The sequence below is a fragment of the Rhizopus microsporus genome (genome assembly GCF_002708625.1).
Source record: "Rhizopus microsporus ATCC 52813 unplaced genomic scaffold scaffold_9, whole genome shotgun sequence".
NCBI lineage: Eukaryota > Fungi > Mucoromycota > Mucoromycetes > Mucorales > Rhizopodaceae > Rhizopus > Rhizopus microsporus.
This window is the reverse complement of record NW_019671924.1, coordinates 684,091-709,997: the sequence shown is the minus strand read 5'-3', so window position 1 is coordinate 709,997 and position 25,907 is coordinate 684,091. Positions and strand designations below refer to the sequence as shown.

Here is a 25,907-nt window from a genome sequence, read left to right as displayed (position 1 = left end):
AAAACTCTTTTTAAACGAGGAAAATGAAGGTGGAATTGAAAAGTCATTACTTAAGATCAAGGTCCATTCTGGTTTTTTGCGTTATGTGGCGTTCAAAGCCCAAATTTTCGCCAACTACTACATTTTAAAGTATTCAAAAGACCTGTCCAGTGATATATTCCGACAAAACTTCTGGTATTCTGTATACAGAGTAGTTTACAAGACATCGTCCGTTGAAAACTTTCAAAAACAATCCTCGGAAATGCCCTCGCTTGCTGATACATGGAATGAGTTGAGCAATATGGAAGGTGTAAACTTAACAGTGGCAAGAAATGGTATAAGCAATTACGGTCAAGTAATATCGACAACATGTGAAACAATTGCAACATCGTACAATAATTACTATGTTGAAAGCTTCCAAAATACCACTGCAAACTACTTTATATATACGATCAGCACTACTTTCCCTGTAAGTACGAAAATAAAAGTAAAGTAATGCAAACCTTGTAATCTATATATGTAGGTTGCGAAAGTATCCACAATCAAGTATCTTGTTTACCAGCATATATTCAATGAAGTGTTTTCTCTTCAGCTTAAAACAGTTGAAATTCCAGGTGATATCCTTCCTTCTACAAAACAAGATGACAAACGTAAAATCCAGGGTTTTGTAGGCAATTTAATTTTCGAGATAAGAAACCGTCTTCCGTTGTTTCCAGTGACAAAAGAAACATTAAACAAAGCACCTTTTGGTATCATGCCGGCCTTAAGGCACATGCTTTCCAAATATGAAACTCTGATTGCCAACAACCCAAATCCTCAAATCCAAGAACCAGAACAGAAACCACATGACAAATCAAATACGAAGGCAAAGAAGCAAAAAGGAAAGAAGCAAACCAAAAAGAAGTTTATACCCCCTGAGTATTTAGCTTGTTTCCAAATCCGGGTTTACGCTGGCGATTTATAAAGATTGGCAGACAAAACCTGCAAAGCATATTTCTTGGTGCAGCTCTTGAACAAGAGCACAATGAAACATCATACAACTATACCTTACGATGCTTCTACAAATGTTTTGACTTTGATAAATTGAAAGGTAAGCATACAATATTTGTGGACTAGACTTGAATTATAAACTCCTTTTTACACAGTCTTCAAATGCTACAGAATATACAACAAAAAATGTTCTTACATGGTCTCTATACTGATGGCTATACGTGTAGAATATTATTCTGTAGAAAGGTGCTTCCGTCATTAGCAGAGCATAACGCCTCTCTAGAGCTTAATGATATCACTGCCGAAGAAGTAGAGCAATACTTTCGGCCTTGTTCCATTGATCCTGAGAGGATTGATGTCTTTATCTCGTACCACGGAGGCAATGATATACGCCACCTGCCTTCTTCTGAATATTATAACATGCACAGAATCGTAACTCGGCAGAAATCAGAACAAGGCCTCAAAAAACGATCAGGCCTTTAAACAATAGAGACGAATATACTTTCGCCAAAGACATCATCCATTGAACAATACGCGTCATACATCGCTTATATGTTTGAGCATATGGACGCATTATTTGGCTTTTACAATTTTGAAACTGCAAAGATAAAATGGCCGAACTATCTTGGATCTCAAAAGATTATTTAAGAGAGTGTGAATATTTTATTAAACGGTGGAAAAAAATATAACAACACTCAAGTTTCAACTAAACATTTCAACTCTTTTTTTTTTTCATTTTCTGTAATGCCTATTTGAATAAGTATGATTCTCATTGTTATACTTTTATATTACACTTCGAGCCCGTTGATCTTTTTTTTCTTTACTTTCGTAGTTTCCTCAATTAGTTAAAACCACATATGTCTTATAGCAAACGATAGAGAACCACTAATTTATTTTTTAGCTGAAACTTTAAATAACTTGGAACAATAGTGAAACTATGATTCATAAAAATCGTCATTAACTTTGGGCCATTTTACAGCCTTGTCTGGGATTGTGTAGCATTGCTTCAGAAAATATTTGTCTTCAATTGTGGACTGAGAACCAAATTCCGAGCTGTCTTTCACTAATATATTCTTCAACATGTCTGCTTCCTTTACGACCGTGTTCTATAAAAGTTATGATTAGTGAATGAATTGATAATTAAATAAAGTTAAACATGCCTTATAGGAGAACAGTTGCTCTAAACTGTTGTTAGAGAACCCTTTGGCTCTTTGACCATTGTACGGGTATTTAAGTGTTCGCCCAAATTGTGAGGGGATATAACAGCCTGGTGCTGCGAGCCTTACCTCAGAGAACACCGCTTTTAAGCCTAAGAGAGTTTCATTTTAATTATATATTTATTGATCGCTCAGAACTAAATACATTACCACAGATCTGTGCAACAATGACCTTCTTTTTTTTTTTTGCTTCTTCAAAGTCGAAATTACATTCTTCAACCAATTTGTTCAAAATTGCTTATCCTTCATTCAAGACTTTAGCGCCGTCTCTTTTAATCAAGCTTGGCTCGTTCCCATTCTTCTTGAACTCTATGTTAGAAATATCGTACATTTTCTTATTGAATTCAAGGCACAAGTGGAGTGTTGTATTCAGCTTTAGTGTTATTGAAAAAAGGCTATTAAGTCGATGACTTGCGAATTAGATTCTTTATTAAGAAGAGCTGAATATTATTAATTTAAGTTTGAGTGAGAGTTTACTTGGGTAGAGAATCTATCACTGCTATTTATATTATTGTCATCACTGACATTATTTATGCTTATATTATTACTGTTATACCAGTAGCTACTATAGTTGCTATTATAAGTTATTCTTATCAGATACGATAGAGGAATGTAAAGTAGAATGCATGCTCTACTGTAAGATTATACTCGAGTTATTATAATGATTATCTCATCAAACACGTCATGTATTACAGTGTCAATGCTCCTGTATACTTCTACCAGAATATCGTTGGGATTAGGTACCACCAACTGAGCTACTTCAAATTGGCTTTTATGACCTTCTGTAGCTTCACTGTTTATATTTAATAATTCCATGTACTTTTTATCTTGCAAATCAACAATTGAGTTCAAACTAAGCCTAAAAAATATGTTAATAGGCATTGTCATGTCTTCGGTATCTGATATTTATTATAACATACTTTGCGTAGTATTTTTCTATACTATTTACATCTTTGAAATTTTTGCCGCAACACTCAAGACCAAACTTTGGTACCAAGTACATTAAAGATTTACTGTGACCAAAAGCTGTAACTGAATCGCTTTCGTCTACTTTTCTCTAGTTATATAAATATAGAACAATTATGTGAAATTATATTACGTAGAAACTGCTTTCCTCACTGCTTCTACTTTGACTTCTGATTCTAAAAATGCGTCAATTTTATGCAACGAATATAATAACTAATTACAGTTCAAGTAATTACCTTCTCTGCTCTTTCTTTTCTTTCTAGCTCGTCTAATGACCTCTACATGGCTTTCCGCTTGGAAAACAACAATTTCATTGGCAGCATTTTCTATAGCATCAACTACGCGATGGTCAGACATCGTGAAAGAATAAAGTTACAAAAATTTAGACTATGCCAACGAACTTGACATAGAAGTAATTTATTTTAGTCAGTTCTCCATGTCTTTATTTTTTTCAAAACGGGGGATTTTAACACATTCTTTTGTTTGCTTTGTCAGTACATTTCAGCCCAATGTAGTAGCAATTACTAGACAAGGTCTGAGCTATTGCATTGTTAAGATTGTGTGAATAGGAGCATATGGACGGATAAGCAATTACTAGACAAGGTCTTGAACCCCGTCTATACCGAAAATGCAATTTTATGTGACTAAACGCGTTTCTTTACGTATGCTTGCAAAGGTGAACGTTTAGTCTTGCTTGACTCTGTATAGGAACACCACTAACTACGCATATTCTTTCTCTTATAGATTCCTTCTAAGGCTATCCAACTTGTCGTATTTGAAGAAGGTTGATACATAAAATATCAGTATAAAATGTTACCTACTATAATAAAATAAATAACATCCTGGTAATCTTAAAATACATGAATAATAAAATAAAATAAAAAATCTATTGTTTGGTATTATTTATGAATTGTGACACAATAACCTTAACAAAAGGAACATGATTAGTTAACTTCTATAGAAGTGTTGTGTGAAGTCATCCCGCTAGAAAATTTAAATTGCTTGAATGTATTGATTCCCATCGTGGGCCTTTCTCATTCCCACCATAGTTGATCGTCTTCTCAGATCAACTATAGATCATTGGCTTGATAAGCTGTTACCTTACTTACATTACACAAAAACTCAATCATCCTGGAGAAGTGAATCGAGCACGTTATCAACCAGACCAACCTAATATTATTGTAACCAAACAAAGAGATGGCGATATATTGATTTACGATCGTAAGAAAAGTGATCCATTGTTAACATTAAAGGGACATACAATGGAAGGGTGGTAAGGGGTTGGAATAAAATGAGAGAGAAACTATGGTCTTGCCTGGAATCATATTTAAGTGCTGGATTTGATCATTAGTTGAATGGCAATGGAAAATTTGATTGGGTTAAAAAACAATTGATTGGCCGACAAAAAGTTTGAACGCGCTAAGAAACTCTTGATTGGTCAAATAAAAAGCTTGATTTCTATTTTAGAAAATCTTGATTTTCAAACGCAAATCACTGTATTAGTAATTCTCCCTTTTGACTGAGTAGTAATGAAAAAGACTTTTTTTTTATTTTTTCATGAAAACAGCAGTTGTATATACACAAATTAAAAATAATAATAACAATGAATTCTTTTTTCTTTGCTTTTTTTTTTCTTTTAAAATGTAAATGAGTTGCACAGTGCCAGTAATATAATAATAATAAGAAAAAAAATAAAATGTATATATAATGTGTGAGATTGTGTGTGTGAATGTAGTAGTAGTTGTATATATGTGTGCGTATGGTGTATAAATGTTTATAGGTCTGCTAATAAAGCAGCGCCCATTTCTCTAAAGTTAAAGTTGACATCTGAGTTATCCTTTGGTTTGATAAACAAAGGATTCTTTGAGAACGAAAGACGAATACCACTCTTGACTGAATTTGAAAGCATGTAGCCTTGAAGTTTTGTCATTGCTTGCGTGGCATACAACACATCTTCAAATTCAACAAAACACATTGGCCCTTGTTGTGGAGACTTTATGCGGAAGCACATGCGCTTATATCCTTCACATTTTGAAAAGAGGGAACGCAGTTCTTCTTGGTTTGTACTGAGAGGCAAATTGCCTACATAAAGCGTATTACAGGGAGGGTTCTGATCCATGGTGGCTGTGCTCAGACGAGATAGAGAGGTAGTTGTTGTAGGTTGAAACGAATTTTTGCGGTTCATAATGGAAGCATAGTCATCGCCGAGTAACTTGTTATCTATTGTAGCCGAGTCAAAGTTTGACATGGGTAGTGATTTTGACAAGTAATGGAAGGGATCAGAGTCAGGGTCCATAAAAGTTGATTTAGAAAATAGATGAAATGGCTGTTGTTGTTGTTGTTGCTGCTGTTGATGATGATGAGGATGAGGATGGTATGGTTGGATGTTACCGGTAGGAATCTGTTGACTTCTAGCATCAAAAGACTGAGAACGAGCATCGTTGAATATATCGGATCCTCTAAAAAATGGATCATGAATAGGCGATAATAAGTCACTTGGAATAGGTGAGAATGGTTCATAATTGTTATTGATTCCGGTCAATTTATGACTCTTTTGGCTTAAATTGCGAGTGAGAATGGTCATGGGCGAAGTGGCAGAGGTAGTGGTCGTAGTAGTGGTGGTGGCGGTAGTGGTGGTATTGTTGATGGTTGTATTACTGCTACCGGGTAAAGTAGCGGAAGAGTTTGTACCTTTTTTAATATGTAAATTCTTTTTGGCCATCTCAGCTTTTAAAACTGAGCTCTTCTCCACATCGACCTTTCTGCCATTCAATATATCAACAGCTTCCATCGCCTCTGAGCGAGTGGTAAATCGAGCAAATCCAATCTAATAAAAATGAATTAGATGAATTCAATGTGTGTGTGTGGTTATTGTAAATTACCATTTGCTTCTTATTATTCTCGTTGGATTCTTCATCCTGTTTGCAGTGCCATTTCAATGAAGCGCCTTCAAAGCCTTTGGAGAATAAAAACATGTTTTGAAACTCTCTTTCTTGCATATCGTCAGGGAAACCAACGACAAAGATAGTTGTTACGTCTTCTGGCACCGGGGAAGCAACAGAAAATGGAGAATGGGTTGAAGAGAGGGTAGGTGAAGAAGGATCCATGCCTTCTTCTTTTAATACATCTTGGTTGTAAATTGCCATGCAAGAACAGGAAAGAAGAGCGAAAAAAAAAGAAAAAAGAGAGGAAAAAAAAAAAAAAAAAGAAAGAAAAGGAAAAAGAGAAAATTAGCGGGGGATAATTTTTTGAAAAGGCGGTTCTTTTTTTTTTAATCGTTTCAATTCGTCCACTGAAGATAACACAGCTTGTCTTTTTTTTCTCACTACTCTTTTCTTTACTTTGCATTTTTCGAGATTCTTATGATTAAAATAAAAGGAATATTCAAGTTGTAAAAAAAGGAGAAGAAATTAAGCTATCCTTTCTTTTATTTATTTGTTACATTTTGAGGTTTTGTTACCAAAGTAATGTATTGTACAACCCATCCGAGAGATTCCGGTCCTACCTAGTCTTTTTCAACTTGTGCCTGCATGCATCATTGTACTCTCCCTCTCTCTGATGTATTTTTTACAACAAATAAAAAAAAAGGTAAAAAATGAGGGGATGGTATTACCATAAAAAGGAAACGTTTCTCTTTTTTTTTCTCTCATTATAATTTGCTGCCCCGGTAGCATTCATGATTGTATAGCAGTAGATGTGTATAATCAGATGCATCGTCACAACTAAAATCTAGTGAAAAAAGATGCCTTGAAAATTTAAGCTTTTCCCCCAGGGTGTGTTTCAATCGAAATAGTTTCCTTTTTTAGGCACATCATGGGCAACAGTGTATAGTGTTTCCAAAAAGTAATGTCACAGGCACAGAAACTTTATTTAAAAACAAACAAAAAAAGAGTATTTACAATATTTCATCCTCCAAATAACCAACTGTATCAAGCAGAACTTTGCTTCAATTGATATAGAGTTGATATGGTGCGTGAACTTAGTATTACTCAGCGATGAACCTCACACAAGGTCGACAGAATATCTATAGAAGAATAATCTAATGGTATGCGTTGGCGTAAAGTGAACCGCGGTAGAACCAAAGGCTTGATATGGCGAGAAAATCACAGGTTCGTGTGTCAATCACCAGTTTATTCTCATCAGGAATGAAGAGCAAACAGATCGTGAGATACTCATATAAGCCCAGAATGTTTTAGGAACGGGGGAGCCGCTAAAATTATGTTCATGATGGATCATCGAGGAAAGTAACATGACAATATATGAGTCAATGGTATTAACTAAAATGCTGTTCTGACTTTGCACGAGTATTGCAGTTGAAAGATTCCAACCAATCTTGGTAAAGAAGGGTTACTCTGAATACCGAGTGTTCAAGAGAACTCTGTGAACTTTCCTATTTTATTTGGAAAAAAACAAAAAAAAAAGATTATATCCACTTACCTTTTGGTTTTGATCATTTCATCACCTAGCTTAATCGCTAGCTATAGTTTTGTAGAGGGTTCAGGTAAAGAAGAGCTCTTTTACAGAAAACAAAAAGGATAAGACATAGTAGTCACTCCAAAGAGATGAACAGCAACTGAGTGGTTCCAAGGCGTGTTATGCATAACACAGCGCCAGTAATATTTCTATCAACGAGTATTTGGCTGCTGAATGATACCATGGCTAAAAAGAGCTAACCAGATATCGTCAATTTACAAGCAACGGCACTGATGAAGATCTAGAAGAACTGAGGCACGTTTACATATCAGACAATGAGTTTTCCAGAGAAGTTGTTGAAAACAGTGAGGGCTAAAATCAGGAAACCATAATCATTGTCGCCGTATTAGCAAATCGTAGACGTCCATCGGTCAAGCTTGGCTAGAATAGTGTTTGTCAGCCGCCTGTGCATCGTTCACTGATAAAACATAGTCTGAATAATCAAGTATTCTGCGCACCTTTCGTGATAGGCTGAATAAACTATCGATAGTCAAAGAGTACAAGGTATATGCTGCATACGATATCAGCTGACTGGACCTTGCGCGAAATATCTTTTTGCTGATGCTATCTTTATCAAAGCTATCTGTGCACTTGCTACAAGAAGGGAAAGCAGAATCTAGGGTTGAGGTACGTTTCTTGATTCACTGTCGCCCCTGTCCACATGGATCATATTTTCCATGACAGCTTTATTTCACGGATGCTTCTTCAAAATAGGATGAAAAGTATCGAAAATGATGGAAAGCGAGAAGAAGAAGAAAAAAAAAGAGCTTAAAGCTATAAAAAGGGGAACAAGCAAAGCGGACAATAATGGAAACTAGAAAATCCTGTATGAAATAAGGGCAAAAAAAAGGTAAAAGGCGCAAAACGGACAAGGTTGAAAGGATCAACCTTAAAGGTGTTTATTCTGCCCTATGGCGTTCTTTACCAGCAATGCCTACTCTTTCTTGCTTCTTTGAAACTGTTTTGCCAATACCCTTATGCTTATGAGGGTCCTAATAAAATAGATAATAAGCAACATAAATTACTACCAAAATCAATTCTCTTACCTTTCTACTCATAATTTCCTTGTTTCTAACTCCTTTGCCGCCTTCCCAGAATGCGCCTTTGTGCGTTGCCTTTTCAAATTCATGACCACAGTTACACGGTTTACCATTAACAATAACTTGCTCTCTTGAACACAATCCACAGACATGTCTCTTGGCCAGTTCATAAGGATGATCTTCATTTGTATCATGACAGACATCACAAGGGTATAATTTATGACAGCATGGGAAACGGAACCATCGTTTAGATTTACGGTAATGTGAGCATGTGCCTTGATCGGGTAAAGGCTCGCCAATGGTCAATGCATCCTGCTTCTTCTTCTTCTTTTTTAATTTCAATACTTGTGACTCATCTGCCTGTAATCGTTCTCCTCCTTCTGATCCCAACTTTACAAATTTATATTCTCCTAATCCAAACGTCATCTTGCTGTGGCACGAGAAGCATCCTACTGTGTGTGGCGTGTCATGGGGCGAAAGTCGAATAGGAGATGCCATATCTGTCATACAGTGACTGCAAGTACCAATATAGGAAGAGGGCAATACGTCGTATGCTGAGCATCCAGCCAACTGTAGCAAGCCTAGTGATTTCATGCCTTGGTGAATAAGCTCAGAGTAGAACTTGATGCCCATGATTGAGTTACAGGTGGGACATGAAATCCAACGCTCTGTTTTTATTTTACCACTGCTGTTTCCTTCTTCGTCCTGATCTGGTTTAATGTTTTCGACTGCTGTTGTATCCTTACAGCGCGCGCATTTGACAACTAAATGAAGCACATTACATCGAAACAGTGATACGTTATCAAGTACTGGATCTATTAATCGAATCTCTGTTCCTCTTTTCACTTTTGGTGGTTGAGCTAATCCAGTCAACGCATCCTTTTTGGTCTCGTCTTCTGAACCACTTATCTCTTCCTCCTCATTTTCTTCACTTTCATCTGTCGTACTATCATTGCCATCATCGGCTTCGTCCTCTTCATCTACAACAAAAGCTGGGTCATTTACGATAACGACCCTGCTTTGTTTCTGATCTTCTTCATCAAACAATGATGTCTTTTTCTTCTTTTGCACCTGTGGAACAAAAACTGGCGCAGAAGCAGAAAGCATTGATTTTTTCTGCTCTTGTGTCGGAGGCTTGTGTTGCATCTTTTGAGCATCTGCCATTTGAGCAGCCTCTTGTTCTTCCCTCGTCTGAGTTCGTTGTTCTCCAGAGATCAACTGTTCTAGATAACGGTTCAACCAATTAAGGTTTTCAAATAAACTGTCTCTACTTTGAACAACATGCATGTTGAAGCCTCCTTCGATCCAGCTATTAAAAATAAGGTCAGTTTGTATTACATCTTATCTTTCTTTATTACCTTTTTCGAGTAGCATCCAGGTTCCTATTTTCTACCTCAATTGAACAAGGCTGAAGTGGGTAAAGCCTTGGTATATGATATTTGATATACAGTTGAGTCCCACCCAAATGCTGTTCATGTGAAAATTCTGGATCATTGATGTTCAATGTTAAATGGATCACAGTATTACTCTTTGTGGATCTGATCAAGATCATATCAATGAAAGGGCTCTTTTCCACTATTAAATGTATAACTTACTTGAAGCTATCAGCAAATCTTGTTCGAAGTTGTTGGATCTCCCTTTTACGTCTTTCATCCGCAGCAGCCTTTTCTTTTGGTGCGTATATATCTTCTTCTGTATGAGCAACTTCAGAATGACTTGATGCCGCAGCACTGGTTGTATTTGACTTGCTGACAGATACTTGTTTAGGTGGCGAATAGGATCTAGGATTCGATGAAGCTGATTGGTGAATAATAGGCTTTGTTGTATCTAGATGGTGTCGCCGTTGATCCTGCTGCGGTTCGGTTGTCGCTGGTGCTGCGGTAGGTTTTGGTGAATGCGATACAAAACGAACAGTAGGGGCAGGCGCCTGCTGCAATAATGTTTCCATATTTCTATCAAGCCAGTTCATCTGTCGAACCAATGTTTGATGTGTGTTCATATTGTCTACGTGAGCAGCGTATCCCTTTTCGAGATTGCTGCAAATAAAAGGCATGATTAACACCAACTGATAAACACAATTCATCCACTCACTTACAATGCAAAGCCTCTTGGAATATCATTATTGAGTACCTGAATTTTGCATGGAGCTTCAGGGTAAGTATTGGGTATATGAAGTTGTACTTGAAGTGCATCAAGTTCATATGGGAAATCAGGATCGGTGGGTTTAATCGCTATTCTGACTACTGTTTCCTGTTCATTATCTCTACAAGATGAATAGCAAATGTTAGATCAATCACTTGATTATATATACTTTGTATTTACTTGACAAGCTGATACGTGGATCTATATCGAGTTTCCAACTGAATAAGCTCGAGCTTTCTTTTATTGTCAGTAGACTATTATTGTTAATTATTAATATTTCTCGAGTTTATGTCTCAAGGATAATCCTTACCACAGAAGACTTGTTGTTGTTGTTAATAGCTTTATTAGGCTTGTCTGTCATGTTTTTTATTTATTTATAAAAAGAAAAGAAAAAGTAAAGAGAAACAAGTCAGTCTTTAAAAATCCAGTTCCAGTAGAGTGACTGTTGTGCTCTGAGGCATAAATGCTGTTTTTGAAAAATAAGGCATCATTTCAACCAACGTTTTTATTTTTTCTTTATAATGAACACCATTAAAGCAGACCAAATTATTGAACTTGAGCCTTCATTTATAAAAGTAACTTTATAAACTAAAGAGGAAGAAAAAAAAGATATTCAAATATTTTATTATAGGTGCCTTATGAACAACTACGCAAGTCGTTTCGCTATGAGTATAAATATATTGAAAAGGAGCTCATTACCCTCCAAGACAAAATCGAACGCTGTATAAAAGACAACACATTATCTGCCAAAAAGGCTACAGAGACAATAAATGAACTAATGAAGCAAGTGGATAAACTGAAACGGAAAGTAAGATATTATGGATGGTATGGTATGATAACTAACGATATACTTAGCTAGAGAAATACAAAGAGGATGGGGAAGCTTATAGCAGAAGAATCGAAAAGAGAGCAGCCAACCTACTTGAAATCGAAAATGTTACTTCTCCAAAAGCACCGGAATTTGTATCTTGGACGAAAACAAGACTGGATAGAGTTGTTGTTGATTATTTACTTAGAGAAGGAATGACAGAAACTGCAAAGAAAGTGGCAAACCATGGAGGCATTGAGGTATAAAATGATATATAATATCTCTTTATTTATTCTCAATATGTATATATGTAGGATCTGGTGGACGTTGACTTGTTTTTGCAAGCTGAAAAAATTGAACAGGCTTTGAGAAACCACAGCTGTAAAGAATGCTTGCAGTGGTGTTCTGAGAATAGATCAAGTTTAAAGAAAATGAAGGTAAATATTTTTATCTTTCCAATGACGTGTACTGATAGAAACAATAGAGTACATTGGAATTTAACCTAAGGTTACAAGAGCATATTGAACTCGCTAGAGCCAATAGAGGATTAGAGGCTATTTCCTATGCACAAAAATACCTCACGCCGTGGAAAGCAACCGAGTATAAACGAATTGGACAAGCTATGGGGCTGCTAGCCTACAAAAGTGATACCCAATGCCAACCTTACAAAGTAAACATACCAGCGAAAAAAAAGATAAAAAAAAAAGTACATTAACAGTTGCTTTTGATAGGATCTTTATGATGAAAAGCGCTGGCAAGAGTTAATTCATCAATTCAGGAGTGATAACTACGCTCTTTGTTCGCTTACTTCTCATCCACTGATGTCCATCACACTTCAGGCTGGTCTTTCGGCTCTAAAGACACAACAATGCTATGAACATGAAAATCAAAATGTAAATTGTCCAATTTGCGACAACAGTACGTTAGGAAAACTAGCAGAAAAGTTACCACTGAGTCATCATGTAAACTCGACTATAGTCTGTCGTATCAGTGGCAAAATTATGAATGAAGATAATCCACCAATGTTATTACCTAATGGAAGAGTGTATAGCTTCAATGTAAGTGATGTCATCCATGAGAAAATAAGCATCTGACCTTTTCTTTTACATATGTTGTAGGCATTAAAGGAAATGGCAGATAAAAATGACAATAAAGTCATTTGTCCAAGAACGGGAGATGTATTCAAGTTTAAAGAGCTGAAAAAGGTGTTTATCTCATAATTTATGCCGCTTGTCTCATTTGCTGGTTTTCAAATACTATTGGGTTTGTGTCTCGATCGTTCTGTATTTTTAAATATATAAAGCATATTTCTTTTTTCCGTCATTGTATTCCTCTTTTTTTTCCCTTTTTTGCTTTTTAAATACAAATGTCGCCACTTATACTTAAGCTCCAACAAGGCAACGACGAAAGCTCATTGAATTTTTCCGGCTTGGATCAAGACGAACTATCAAAAACTTGGAGAGTGTGTACAAAAGTGAAAGATTCACTTGAAAATGGATCAAGATTAGAGAATCTTTCTTGGCGGCTCTGGTTTATCCAGAACGTAGAAGTGACGAATGATGTGAAAAAAAACACGAAAAAATCCAAATGTCAACAAGAGAATACCAATGATACCATAAACATAATACAAGAACGGCAGCAACACGGAATACAATCACAAACCAATTTGGATTATGACAATAACAACAACAAGACCGGAACAACCGAGAATTTTGTTCTCAATCAATTTACGTCAGATCAAGCAAACGACCAAATGATTGAGCTGACAGACATATTTGGTCCATTAGACGAAATGATGTTTGCTAATCATGAGCATATCCCATTAAATGATGTACAGATGTCATATCAGTTAGATAGTCGAGCATCGCATGAGATTCTGGCAGCAACTCAGATGCCATACTCTAATACTACCAATACAACAACGACTTATTCATCCTTCCCAACCAACTACCAACAACAAAACATCATTCCACAGTCACTCGCAGATTTACAGCCAGTGATGCCTTGTCAATCTATTCATGATCTAAACATGACACAAAATTCATCCATTGATAATGCGAATGCATCTTATCTAGCCGTTCTAGCAGCTTCAGCACCAGCAGGACTTGGCAGCCTACCAAACGCCACACTTTATAACAAGATGCTAGCCACTCTACCAAAGGAAACCCTAGCCTCTGCTGAGCGGTTATTATCGCCACGACCCAAATCGCAGCAACCCTCTCAAGGACAGTTTGATTTTGTTCCAGAGAGCAGCAGCAAAAAGACGCAAGCTCATTATTATGGAACATTCAAGGTAGATTCCACACCATCAAGAAAATCATCACCCAAGCCAGGGTCAACGCTGGGTAACAACACGACAAACAACAGCAGCAATACGAGTTACCCTGCAACAGCCGTCTCTGGAGAGAATAATACACCTATATGTAGTAACTGTGGCGCAAGATCAACACCGCTATGGAGACGATCAGTCAACGACGAAATTTTATGTAATGCTTGTGGATTATAGTAAGTTATGCAAATATGCTTATTCTCTTAAACGCAACCATCATTAACACATCGTTTAGTCTGAAATTGCACAATGTACCTCGACCCAAGCATATGAAAACAGCCCATCGCTCTCCTAATGATGATATTTCAAGAGACGACAAGAGCATCGTTTGTTCCAACTGTGGGACAAGCAAGACACCCTTATGGCGCCGAGACTCTGCTGGATCTCCATTATGTAATGCGTGCGGATTATAGTAAGTAGACTAAATGCAAGATGACGAATGAATAAACTCAACTTGATTATTTTCTAGTCTAAAATTACATAATGAAAAGCGACCATTATCTATGAAAACAGATGTGATCAAAAAGCGACAAAGAACAGAAACGTTAATTGCAAATAATAATGAAGAACAGTCAGTGAAACGACCAAGATATTATGACCAACAAACACTAATGCCTACTGGTTACAGTGATACAGCCTTGCCAGGAACCGGTATACTTTTGATGTCTGCTAGTGACCATACGTCAAAACATTAAAACTGTAAATAAAAATAGATAATTTTTTTTTCCTGGTTAATATTATGTACTTGATCAACTTGATGAATTCAATTCGGTTAAATTGTTTTTGCGCTACTAAAACTTATTACATGTGTTGTCGTAATTGAGTCTTTTATTATCAAGTATCCTAGACAGCTGAATAAACAAGCACTGCACATCTTGAATTTGGCCCATTGTCAATTAAGTAGAATCCAAGCAGGTCATTGAAAAATAAATCTTTTAACATTGTTTACTACAAAAGGTATATGATTCAAGATGTACAGAATCACCTTTTTCTTTAAAGCATGTCAATAGTTTGTTGGCCGTGCTTGATACAATTTTTTTTTATTAAACTGATGCGAGTAAGCCGTCGTCAATATAGTCTCGGATTCAAGCAAATCAACTCAATTAGGCCATTCCGTATTTGATAGCAGTATGCTCAAGCCTCTTTACCAAAAACATGGCTCATCCTTGATTAGTTAGAAGGAAGAGGAAAGCACACAAGATCAGTATCTCTTAGTAAATACCACAGCTCTATTTATGGATTTTTTCTATTATTAGTTTCAATAAGGTCCCTTTTAGTTCATATTAAATTATGAAGTAATTCTGATACAATGATCTGCAGCATTCTTTTCTTATTACGCAAATCATTGATGAACCCTACTGCATAATGAATTGATACCTAATGTGTTGTCAAGAAGCGTTAAAACCATAGTTTGTTCTCAAGGTTATATAATTATTTTTAAAATTTGATAGTTTATTCTGGATATCTATTGTGAATGACTTTTTCCCTTTACAACTTCTCTTTATGCCAAGAAATGAATAGTATCAAGCATTTTTTTCTTCAAACATCATGAACAAGGTCAGAATCACGAAGGAATCAGTGGTACCTGGAAACGCCTACCGTATTTGTTCAAACTATACGAAAAATTAGTAAGCAGCCTTGGGAAAAGATAGTAGTCAGCACACAGTTGAAAATGCGGAGTAACATTTATCCATATACAATAAAGAGGAGAAAAAACGCGATTTAAACTTCTCTTCTTTTTTTCAACTTAAAATGACATCCGTATCTACAACCGTGGGATTATCATCAGGATTTGACAAAGCAACTGATACCCGTTTTATCGGACAATGTAACAATGCGTCTATTTATGCCGGTGCGGCAGATTCTGTAAATGATGATAAACAAATTAAGTAATCAATATTATTAACTCTTTGCTTTTTTGTAGACATGGTGTGTTGGTGAAGTTCCTAATGTAATGTGTACAAGATAAATATAATCCTTTGTTTACTGATCATGCATTCTCTTATAGGGTGGTAAGAGTTAGATAATGGCAGAAAGATAGAAAGGGGCCTAAAAAACATGATAGGATATGTTGCATCGATTATTCTTGATAGTGTTTTGAGGTACTTTTCTACAAAATATCAACAAGATCCTATTGCTATGAACTGCTTCTTTCTTAAAAAGACTGACATTGGTCATTTGATTGTTGAAATAACCGAGATCAAGATGAGTTCAAAGGGATACTGTATCGTTGGAGCATCAGTTAAGCAAAGGAAAAACCTAAGCCAGTCTTTGAGTAGCATAGACGATTATGAACCAAGCGAATGGACTGAAAAACTGCATTCAATCGTTACCATGGGGAATATGGATTCAGAAAAAGGTCTTACCATGTTTACAAACAGTCCTCAGCCTCCCTCAACTGAACATCTTGTGCCATTTAAATACAGATGGATGGGTGAACATGTCAATGCAAAATTTGATGTGCGCAACGCATCAAAGGAACACTTTATCGGTAGACCAGAAGTAACTCAACTCATAGGATTTTCAGATGGTAGACCAGTAGATTCTAAGAGCATACCTTACTACTGTGACATGTTTATTACACCTCCTGCCCTGATCAGTGAAGAAGTTCATGGTGGACCTATTTGGTGCCCTACAATGCAAATGGAAGTACAGTTCAAGGCAAAGATTAAAAAGGATACATCACAAATTTTGGCACATTTTCTTGCCCCAAATATCATCAACAATCGATTTGATATTGATGGACAGATCTGGGATGAAGATGGGACACTATTAGCGCTTACTAGACATCAATGTTTAATTGTCTCTTGGAGTCGAAATACAAAGAATGACACCAGTGGCAAACGTATAGATACCACGTCTTCTAAACTTTAAAATTTTAATGAACAAGGTTGTCCTTTTATCAATATATCCACTTTGTTGCATTTTTTTTTTATAATAAAGAGACCTAACAGTTTAATAGTAAAACGGAGTGTTTTGCTTGTTTTAAGTATACTTTTTAGCACCGCTTTTAGACATTTAAGAGCAGCAATCTTGAAGGTGTACTTATTCACTTATTCAAAACTGAGAGTAGATAGTGATTATGTTGACTAGTTGGAACCCAGATGGTCTTTCTCTCTCTTATCTTAATCCATAATAAACCATTATTATATAGAAACTCATTTGCTTTCTATCAAATGTCTGGTAAATCACTAGAGCTCGCTTTTTTTTTGGCTTGTCGTTGAAAGATGCATTTCGAAATGCTGAGCAAGATCAGCTAAGGTGACTCCAGGATAATCGCATACGGAACATTCAAGGGCAAAAGAATACAATGAGATTAGGCTAAGCAAACGGCGTAAATAAGTACAGCCGAAAGAATGTTGACCTCCTTTTCAATAAATTGCTGATTACAATTGTGAATCTATAATTAACATAAGAGTAAGAGAAAGAACTACTTGCTGATTGTCTGCATTTGCTTTTTTCGTGTTTGTTGCTCTGATAAAGTCAGGCTTACCATGTCAATAAAGCATCTTTTAATTTGATGTTAGATGAAAATAAGAAAAAGAATAATTACAATGACGACATTTACATCTAAATAACAGTCATAGAATCTCTGCTCTCCTTCATCTTTTTTCTTTCTACTTTGCTAATTATTGACTTTATTGCCTTTATAAATCATAAAGCTGAACACAGCACTTTTGCCAAGTGGAAAATTTTAACTTACAAAAAAAAGAACGGCCCATCCATAAAAGGAAAGTGTGTTCAGGAACGGAAGAAAACAAGAGTCTATATTTTACATATGAAAACATACTTTTGAAGAGTAAAATATTAAATACAACCTCTAAATAGTGTAAGTTTGTAATTTCATGAAAACAAAGTTATTTTCTATAAAGTTATTCGCATTTTTAATATAAATTCACTTGACTGTTATGATCTCAACATAATATTTCAGTTTATTTTCCTAATTAGGAAATTACACGTGCTTCAGGTTATCGCGGCGCTTTTAAAGTCAATTATGTCGCGTAATCGAAACACTGTTTATGATGATATTAAACAGCAGCCATATTCACAAATATGATGGTAACTGTTATATAAGACTACAACGGTATCTGAGCATAATTTCTATTATTTTTTGCTTATTGTGTAACCCTAAAGTTGTCTGCTGCTTCTTTTTACTGAGGTAAAGGAAGAAAGGAGCGATTTGAAGAATTTGCTAATGTTGGCCTGTAATTACACATGTGGAGATTATTAGAATTGCCTTAGAACACTACGGTAGGTATGAGTGTGTTATTAAAGGCGTTGACTACTCAAATTTGCCATGCTTTTGTGGCTCTAAATAAACAATTGTTACTTATTGTACTTGATTCTGTTGTCGGATTTCTTGATTTCTTTAAATGTCATGCATATAGTCTTTCATTATGTAGAATACAGTTAAGTTATATCAGAGGCATGGTGCAGCTTTAGTTTAACAGTAATTGCTTTTGCTTTTGCCGTAAAAGGGCTGAACTAAGTAAAGGAAAACTACTGTGAATTTTAAAAAGGTGAAATTCTTATCACAAACGCTAATATCCATCATTTATTTGACTGATCACCTCAATTACAATGGGCCGAAAGAAAACGAATGACTTGCTATTCACTATAACCTCTAAAAGCTTGACTATTTGTATATCACAATAAATCTCTTCCCTGAGGAACCATTTTTTGTTCATGGATAGCCTTCTGACTGATTTATCTCTCTTTTTATATTGCTTCTTTCACTAGTACTCTGTCATCTTTAAATTGATCATTTATGTACAATATCTACCAAAAGGACATTAGAAATAGTCATCTTTAATTTATCACTCAAGGCCAATTGCTTAAAGAATAAGCTCACGTTCATATTACCATAACCGGACAAAAAAGATGATGGCCAAAAGAAACTTTGTATTACATTGAGAGACAATATGTAAATCTGTACCTGGAGATAATTATTTCTTTTTCTTTTTCTTCGTTGAAGGTTTAACTTTATCGTAGTCATCGCAATGAACGAGTAAGCCAAGTTTGCACCGAGATTCTTTCTTTGCTAACATTGTTCTTTACGATTAAAGAGATCAGCTCAACCTACATTCAAAAATCTTGCTGGGTTTAGCTGAAGTCTTGGCCGATAGTCGAGCAAAAGCATCTGTTGAAGAAATAGAAAAACTTTTGTCAAAATGTCCTGAAGTGCCCATCAATAAAGGCACAGACATATTCACTCGCGAAAAAGCCCCTGGTTTAGGCTCAATGGTATCAACAGTAAACCTGAAAAAGAGAAAGGCACAAAAGTAACTTTTATATATTAGACTCGTAGACGACAGCAAACTATAGCTGCTTTAGTGAAATATGCAGTGAAAGCAAGTACAGAAAGAAAATTAGAATTGGTACCTCGGTTGTTATCTTATATAAGACACTTACCTGCCTTTGATTGGGAGCCTGTAAACTTGAATGGTAGGTTAAAGATTGAATTCATTGCTGTATTGACAGCAGTTTCTCAATTGATCTTTGTTAGGGCCGCCTCCATCGGATATGATTACCTATTATTTAGTAGCTGGTCTCTTGGAAATAGGTAGCAAATGCCCACAGCTATATGAAGAAGTCACCAGTACTTTGTGGGCTTATGCCGAGTTTATCATTAAACTATTGCCAGAAAATGGTAAAAAGAAAATGTAATTCAATACGTGCAATACTGATTATATCTGTTGATAGTCGAGTTTACTGTCACGTTCATCCTTCCCTCTTTGGCAGGGTTGACAAGAGCATTGCAATTATCACCTTTTCTTTATCGACCTGCACAACTGCTAAATCTGTGTACTAACGTACAATCAATGCTTCAAGACGATGTACTAGATATGATTCGCATATCCATTACCACCTGTCTTAGAAATGCCGATAAAAGTGCTTACAGCCGTCGTGTCTTGGCACAATATATGAATGACGGTGCACCGTTGAGTTCCAATCGTATAGTCCATGACCTTCTCGTCATATTTAGAAATACTCTTGCTCGCATTCTTGCCAATGCAGTACCAGAATCAAGCCGTACAACGCCTATCATACTTACACCCAAACAGTGTTCCAAGCTATACATTACTAAAGATATTGAACGCATATGGACAACACTTATGCAGCATTCATCCAAAAACCATGAAGTGATTGATAAAGGATCCGAAATACATGCTCAATTGAAAAAATGTGTTAAGCATTTATATGTCACGAGCCTTGGATATCATGATGACGCTCGAAAGTTTGCTGAAAAAAGTGATCAAGAAGGAGCAGAATGGGCTCCAGATGCCTACATGCAAGAAATTTTGGGAACAAGCTTGGTAACTCTTGTAAATGATAGTCAATAAGCTCATTATTGATCTTATTTGTTTAGCAAGTTGCTGCGTTATCTTCGGTTTATCTGCACGAAGTAGATGCCTCACTTACGGAACAGATCAGCGAATGCCTGTTTGATACTCTTAAAGTTCCTGATTCTTGGGTCCATATTGCCTCTTTAGATGCTGCTGTATTGCTTGCTATGAAGTAAGTCATATGTAAAACATTGTTTTTGATTTGGTCTAATGAAGAGTAGCTTTATTCATTTGAATGCAACCATGACAGACATGCTTTGTCGATTTCTCGCCACACCCTCATCTGTATTTGATCTTCATGAAGAAAAGTTGAAGGGCTCTACAAGTGTACAGCAACATGCCATCACTCGACTAGCCCAGTGCGTTCAGGTAAAAAAATAAAGTATATTATTACTCTCACTTTTAACTAACAGCTACTCACAGACAAAGTTTGAAACACACGGAACCCAAACAGCTATCTCTACAGTATATGCACTTTTGAACGAAATTACACGATACACTCAAACAAATGGTGAAGCGACTTATAGAGCTAAAGAGAGTATTATCTCGGGCGCACCTGCAGTAGAACAGCTGAATGAGAAACAAAAGCAACAGGTTTGTGCTAATGTATTGTCTGCTATTGTTGGTATTGCTGTTTATATAAAAGATGCTGAGGTACGTGCATCTATTGTGACAAGAACTATTTATCTCACCCTATTTTATAGATAATTTCTCAAGCATTTTCTATGCTTGCTCTTCGTCGCAAGATGTTGTCTCCATACGCCGCTGCCTCTTTAACTATGAAGTTGGTTGATCTTGCGCTCGTCAGTTCTGAAAAAGTATTTGCAGAAATAACCAGCTTGCTTGCAACTATCAATGAGGAAGCAATTTACGCTGAAAACAATCTGTTGCATACATCTGTAAGTTGCCTAAATCAAGGAGAATGGAAACACTCATTTTTTTTTTTTCAGATAATCTCTGCTCAACTTAGTTTATCCGAGCGATTGAAAGAAAGGCCTGAATACTATCAGATATATCTACACAACGTTTTGACCTTGTTTATTGATATTGGCAATTCCATTCAGCGAACCATGCTGAAGAACAAAAAAGACCACGAATATCCCCTGGAATCAAAGCTCGGTTCTCTTTTGCCTGTTATAAGTGTTCTTTTAGAACACACTGACTTTAACCCTCATCTTTCTCCTACTGGCGAGACCGTAGCACTCTTCCGCAATTTTTGGTTCCACTGCATTCTTTTTGGTTTTGTTACTGAATCTATCTGGATTCGTGAATGGCACAATCACATGCTGAAGATTGCTAGAAAGACACCTGTACTTGTACTTGAAAGCAACACCAATTACCTCGAAAGCGATCTGGAACATAACTCTGTCTTACGGAATAGCAGTGCTGCAGAACACGGGTTAGGGCCTCTTCGACAAAAGCTAAACAACTTTTTGCCTTCACTTGCATATGATATCAAAAATTTCTCATTTGCTCAAATTGTCTTTGCTCTCAGTGTATATCATGTTGAAATGATGCGTAGCCGAATGGGCGACTGCTCTCATATTCTTCACTATTTTACAAATGATGGCATAAACACCAGTACACTTGCAAATTCTCTTGAAACAATTGCTGAAAGAGTATCGCAAGCATTTATCAAGGATGCCTCTGGCAAGGCACAGGGACAAAGTCTGGATGACAATTTACGTAGTCAAGTTGCTGCTTTGCTTAAATTATGTTGCCACAAGCGTCAAAAGGTACATGCTATGGCTATCAAGACAGTCGAACGAATCGTACTCTCTTTTACTCAAGTATTTACTGATGGCTACCTCATCCAACTTTTGCTTGAGTTAGTACAACTGACATGGCTAAGCTGTGAAGCTGAGTATCGTGATGAAGTAAGGATACGAGTGAGCTCAGATATATGTAATGCTAACCGGATTTAAAAGTATTCTCCTGTTTTCCACTTTACTTCACATCGCGTGAAAGTTACAATTGAGCTTGGCGACTCTTATGTATATCGTAAGGAGGTTTGTACACGGCTTTATCAAAATGCCCGTAAATGGATTCAACTTGCTCTTGTCCGTGCTCCAAACGAAGTGTCTGCTCATCTTCAAGACTACCTATCGGATTTCAACAAGTATACCACTAGTGATTACAGTGATGTCGTTCATATGGGTAGATCACTAGCTCTGGAACTAGGAAAGACTTCATCCAAGTCTGAATTGGCAGTGGGTAAGATTGTTGAACTGTTTAGGCTTCCTGGTTTTCTAACTATTTGTTTATGATAGACTTTGTACCTAGTGTTCCTTCGGTCATGCCAGACGAATCATCGAACTTCTTGCATGAATTTAGACATAAAAACTTTTATTTGGGTCAGATTAGGGGTATGGAGTACTTGATATCCTTGCGTGAACAAGCAGGTATATATATATATGCATCTATAGGCGTATAGATCATCATAGAGAATTAATAAATTAATAGCACATGCTGAAAACAACCAGGGATTGACCAGTCAAGTCCCATTTATCCTCGAAGAACTCAAAAGTGTACTAAACGACGTTGTCAACAAAAAGAACATCCCAATCGAGCGCCTACATACCATCATGCACCGTTCTGCAGCCTATGCCATTGCTATACCAGAGCTAAATGCAAATATCATCCGCTACCTTGTTCGAATTCCTGTATACATGTTCACTCCTGAATCAATCGAGATCGCTACAAGTACTTGGAGTTGGATGCTTGTGGAGCGGCCTGAGATGGAAAACAAGTTGATGATAGAGGTAGTAAACATGTGGAGTTGGTCTCAATGTTATCGCAAGGGCATGTTTTCGCCATTGCTAAAGTAAGAATCCTGAAAATACTCTTAATTTCTTGCTTAACAAGCTTCTTTTATTAGTGTGAAGCATCCTTTTGCCTCCAAGATGACTTATGCTCCTTCTGACAAAGCCATTCGTGATACAAATCATCGCGTTGCCGCCTTCTTATTCACACCGCATGTAACTTGGATCAAGTTTCTTAGCAACCGCTTCTATGTGTTCAGACACAACAGTAAGCATTTGGTTAGCTTGCTTATTTCTTTACTTCAAAGTTCTTTTGAAAATGCCCATCTCATGTGTACGCACCCGCTTGCCAGATACGCTCGATTTTCACTTCTTCAGCTTGGCCTAAAGGTTTTGCAATCTACTCGACTAGAGGCCTTGGCAGAGTATAAGTTCAGAACTTCTCTATACCATGCTGCTTTTGATTGGTTTCATCAAGCTCCTCAGTAAGAACAGGTTGCATTAGAGATTATCCATAGCTAATGGCTGTTTTTATTACATAGATGGCATTATGGTGCACGAAAGAGTTTAGCCTTGCAGGAATATAGATTGTTAACTGAATTTTACAACACTGCTATGGGAGATACGCCTTCCTTAAGCTTTATGATAACCTGTGCGTCTATCATAGGAGGCAACAATACAAAATTGGCTACCGGTCATCTTACGTTTTTGAAAGGTATAATATCATCTAACAAAGAAACCAGGAGGATCACTAATCATTTTTTATAGATAAATCAAAGGATGAAGTGATCAAACAACACAAAAACATCCACAAGCTCCTTTTATTATTCATTGAAAGCGAATTGACAAAACTATCTGTCTGGTCTAACCCTCTCAATACAGTGGATCCTGGAAATCCAGCAAATTTTGTTGGAAATACAGAAAAATCCATGGTCTCAGACGTAAGGCTCTTTTGAACTTGACCTTTGAATCTTCTAAACGCGTGTTTTTTATTTAGGATGCATGGAAAGAAATAATCCGAGTTGCATGGGGCATTTCGCCCAAGTTAGCCATTCAAATGGATGCACGCTTTGTCCAGCCAGCTGTCCGACGCGAGCTTCATCGCCTAGTTGCCAACAACACGTTAGATGTTGTTGATATACCTGAGGCGCTCATAATCTTGTTGGGTGAAAAACTGTCCTCGAATGCCAAGTTGGATCTGCGGTACCTTCAATACTGGGCACCTGTACCAGCCATCACAGCAGCCAATTACTTTTTACCTGCCTATGGTAATCATCCACTTATTTTGCAGTATGCCATGCGCACACTCGAATATTATCCAGTGGATACAGTGTTCTTTTACGTTCCACAGATTGTTCAAGCATTGCGGTACGATGCATTAGGCTACGTTGAGAAATACATTTTGAAAGCAGGTCAAAGTTCACAATTGTTTGCTCATCAAATCATTTGGAACATGCAAGCGAACTTTTATGTCGATGCTGATAAAGGATGTCAAAAGCCTGATCCTCTCAAGCCAACATTGGAGAGAATCATTGAAAAGCTGGTTGCTTCATTTACAGGTGAAGATAGAGCATTCTATGAACGCGAGTTTAAGTTCTTTGGCGAGGTCACTGCTATTTCTGGCTACCTAAAGGAATACATCAAATATGGTCAAAATGAAAAGAAGCCATTACAAAAGGTAGCTAAATAAGTCATAATGAAAAGATATTCACACTTTGTTTAGAAACGACTTGATGAAGAGCTTGCCAAGATCAAGGTCGACATTGGCGTTTACTTGCCTAGTAATCCAGATGGACATGTACTAGACATCGATCGATCTTCTGGCCGACCTCTCCAGAGTCATGCTAAAGCACCTTTCATGGCTACATTTTTGATTGAAAAGGAACAAGAGGATGCTCATCACTTGGCACTTGTCAAGCATCATCAACAACAGCAAAATGAATTAGAAATTCACAAGCGAACAAAACAGATCTGGCAAGCCGCTATCTTTAAAGTAGGAGATGACTGTCGACAGGACGTCCTTGCACTTCAGTTGATCGCTGTCTTCAAGAACATCTTTACAAGTGTGGGTCTCGATCTCTATGTCTATCCTTACCGTGTTGTAGCTACTGCACCAGGCCGTGGTGTGATCGATGTCATTCCTCGCTCAATCTCTCGTGATCAATTAGGTCGCGAGAAAGTGAACAGTCTCTATGATTACTTTGTTGCGAAGTATGGAGGACCTGATTCAATTGCCTTCCAAAGAGCTCGTCTGAATTTTGTACAAAGCGTAGCTGCCTATTCTGTTATTTCCTACCTGTTACAGTTTAAGGATCGTCATAATGGTAACATCATGTTGGACGATGATGGTCATATTATTCATATTGGTAAGTTACAATACAGAATACAACACATGAATATAACTTAAAGACAATTCATATAGACTTTGGTTTCATCTTTGATATTGCGCCTGGAGGCATTACTTTTGAAAGCTCACCATTCAAGCTAACAGCAGAGATGATTCAAGTCATGGGAGGCGGTTCAGAAGAGCAAGCATTTAGACAATTTTCTGAGCTTGTAATCAAGGCGTACTTGGCCTCGAGACCCTATGCAGAGTTGATTATGCAACTTGTCACACTCATGCTCCAGTCGGGACTCCCTTGCTTTAAAGGAGAGACGATCAAACGTATGCGTACACGATTCCAGACAGATAAGAATGATCGAGCTGCTGCTGATTTCATGCTGATGCGTATTAAGGATTCTTTTGGTAATCAACGTACTGTGCTGTATGACTATTTCCAAAAGCTGACAAACGGTATTCCCTATTAATTACAAATAAAACGAAAAAATATGTTTTAAACAAAAAGGTTTATTA

At 36.8% G+C, this 25,907-nt stretch overlaps 7 protein-coding genes across 7 annotated transcripts; 5 read left to right on the top strand and 2 right to left on the bottom strand.

Annotated features, from left to right (window-relative positions):
• Positions 1-241: 241 nt before the first annotated feature.
• Positions 242-1,452, top strand: RHIMIDRAFT_238058 (uncharacterized protein; the record flags this gene model as incomplete). The annotated part of the gene is made up of 4 exons (XM_023608881.1): positions 242-448; positions 503-897; positions 954-1,069; positions 1,253-1,452. 4 exons carry the CDS (start codon positions 242-244, stop codon positions 1,450-1,452), a joined length of 918 nt encoding a protein of 305 aa, XP_023465951.1.
• Positions 1,453-4,731: 3,279 nt separating this feature from the next.
• On the bottom strand, positions 4,732-6,337 carry RHIMIDRAFT_313707 (uncharacterized protein). Its single transcript, XM_023614884.1, has 2 exons — positions 6,035-6,337; positions 4,732-5,979 (listed from the first exon to the last, which is right to left on the bottom strand). The coding sequence occupies exons 1-2, from the start codon at positions 6,296-6,298 to the stop codon at positions 4,927-4,929; spliced, it is 1,317 nt and encodes a 438-aa protein (XP_023465950.1). The 5' UTR covers positions 6,299-6,337; the 3' UTR covers positions 4,732-4,926.
• Positions 6,338-8,524: 2,187 nt separating this feature from the next.
• RHIMIDRAFT_238055 (uncharacterized protein) lies at positions 8,525-11,168 on the bottom strand (the record flags this gene model as incomplete). Its single annotated transcript, XM_023608880.1, has 7 exons — positions 8,525-8,617; positions 8,672-9,974; positions 10,024-10,203; positions 10,261-10,701; positions 10,761-10,928; positions 10,988-11,061; positions 11,118-11,168. 7 exons carry the CDS (start codon positions 11,166-11,168, stop codon positions 8,525-8,527), a joined length of 2,310 nt encoding a protein of 769 aa, XP_023465949.1.
• Positions 11,169-11,328: 160 nt separating this feature from the next.
• Positions 11,329-12,835, top strand: RHIMIDRAFT_238054 (uncharacterized protein; the record flags this gene model as incomplete). Its single annotated transcript, XM_023608879.1, has 7 exons — positions 11,329-11,382; positions 11,439-11,615; positions 11,663-11,875; positions 11,930-12,052; positions 12,100-12,285; positions 12,347-12,673; positions 12,734-12,835. The coding sequence occupies 7 exons, from the start codon at positions 11,329-11,331 to the stop codon at positions 12,833-12,835; spliced, it is 1,182 nt and encodes a 393-aa protein (XP_023465948.1).
• Positions 12,836-13,755: 920 nt separating this feature from the next.
• On the top strand, positions 13,756-14,639 carry RHIMIDRAFT_202947 (glucocorticoid receptor-like (DNA-binding domain); the record flags this gene model as incomplete). Its single annotated transcript, XM_023606650.1, has 3 exons — positions 13,756-14,120; positions 14,180-14,356; positions 14,414-14,639. The coding sequence occupies 3 exons, from the start codon at positions 13,756-13,758 to the stop codon at positions 14,637-14,639; spliced, it is 768 nt and encodes a 255-aa protein (XP_023465947.1).
• A 905-nt stretch (positions 14,640-15,544) lies between these two features.
• On the top strand, positions 15,545-16,910 carry RHIMIDRAFT_142044 (uncharacterized protein). Its single transcript, XM_023605707.1, has 4 exons — positions 15,545-15,810; positions 15,869-15,895; positions 15,953-15,956; positions 16,010-16,910. Exons 1-4 carry the CDS (start codon positions 15,697-15,699, stop codon positions 16,816-16,818), a joined length of 954 nt encoding a protein of 317 aa, XP_023465946.1. The 5' UTR covers positions 15,545-15,696; the 3' UTR covers positions 16,819-16,910.
• A 2,005-nt stretch (positions 16,911-18,915) lies between these two features.
• Positions 18,916-25,905, top strand: RHIMIDRAFT_215911 (uncharacterized protein). Its single transcript, XM_023607297.1, has 19 exons — positions 18,916-18,952; positions 19,011-19,188; positions 19,245-19,389; positions 19,451-19,594; positions 19,648-20,261; positions 20,315-20,463; positions 20,513-20,660; positions 20,715-20,945; positions 20,996-21,190; positions 21,242-22,168; positions 22,220-22,505; positions 22,562-22,693; positions 22,755-23,115; positions 23,170-23,538; positions 23,596-23,768; positions 23,822-23,994; positions 24,051-24,731; positions 24,777-25,419; positions 25,476-25,905. The coding sequence occupies exons 1-19, from the start codon at positions 18,945-18,947 to the stop codon at positions 25,859-25,861; spliced, it is 5,943 nt and encodes a 1,980-aa protein (XP_023465945.1). The 5' UTR covers positions 18,916-18,944; the 3' UTR covers positions 25,862-25,905.
• The last annotated feature ends 2 nt before the right edge of the window (positions 25,906-25,907 follow it).

Bases quoted from the DNA above. Each gene is read 5' to 3' on its own strand.
- RHIMIDRAFT_142044 (XM_023605707.1), top strand. From the start codon at position 15,697: ATGACATCCGTATCTACAACCGTGGGATTATCATCAGGATTTGACAAA. The intron at 15,811-15,868 runs GTAAATGATGAT...GCTTTTTTGTAG, and splicing joins ATGCCGGTGCGGCAGATTCT to ACATGGTGTGTTGGTGAAGT.
- RHIMIDRAFT_313707 (XM_023614884.1), bottom strand. From the start codon at position 6,298: ATGGCAATTTACAACCAAGATGTATTAAAAGAAGAAGGCATGGATCCT. The intron at 5,980-6,034 runs GTAATTTACAAT...CATTTTTATTAG, and splicing joins AGAATAATAAGAAGCAAATG to ATTGGATTTGCTCGATTTAC.
- RHIMIDRAFT_215911 (XM_023607297.1), top strand. The intron at 19,390-19,450 runs GTAGGTTAAAGA...GATCTTTGTTAG, and splicing joins GGAGCCTGTAAACTTGAATG to GGCCGCCTCCATCGGATATG. The intron at 23,769-23,821 runs GTATAATATCAT...CATTTTTTATAG, and splicing joins TCATCTTACGTTTTTGAAAG to ATAAATCAAAGGATGAAGTG.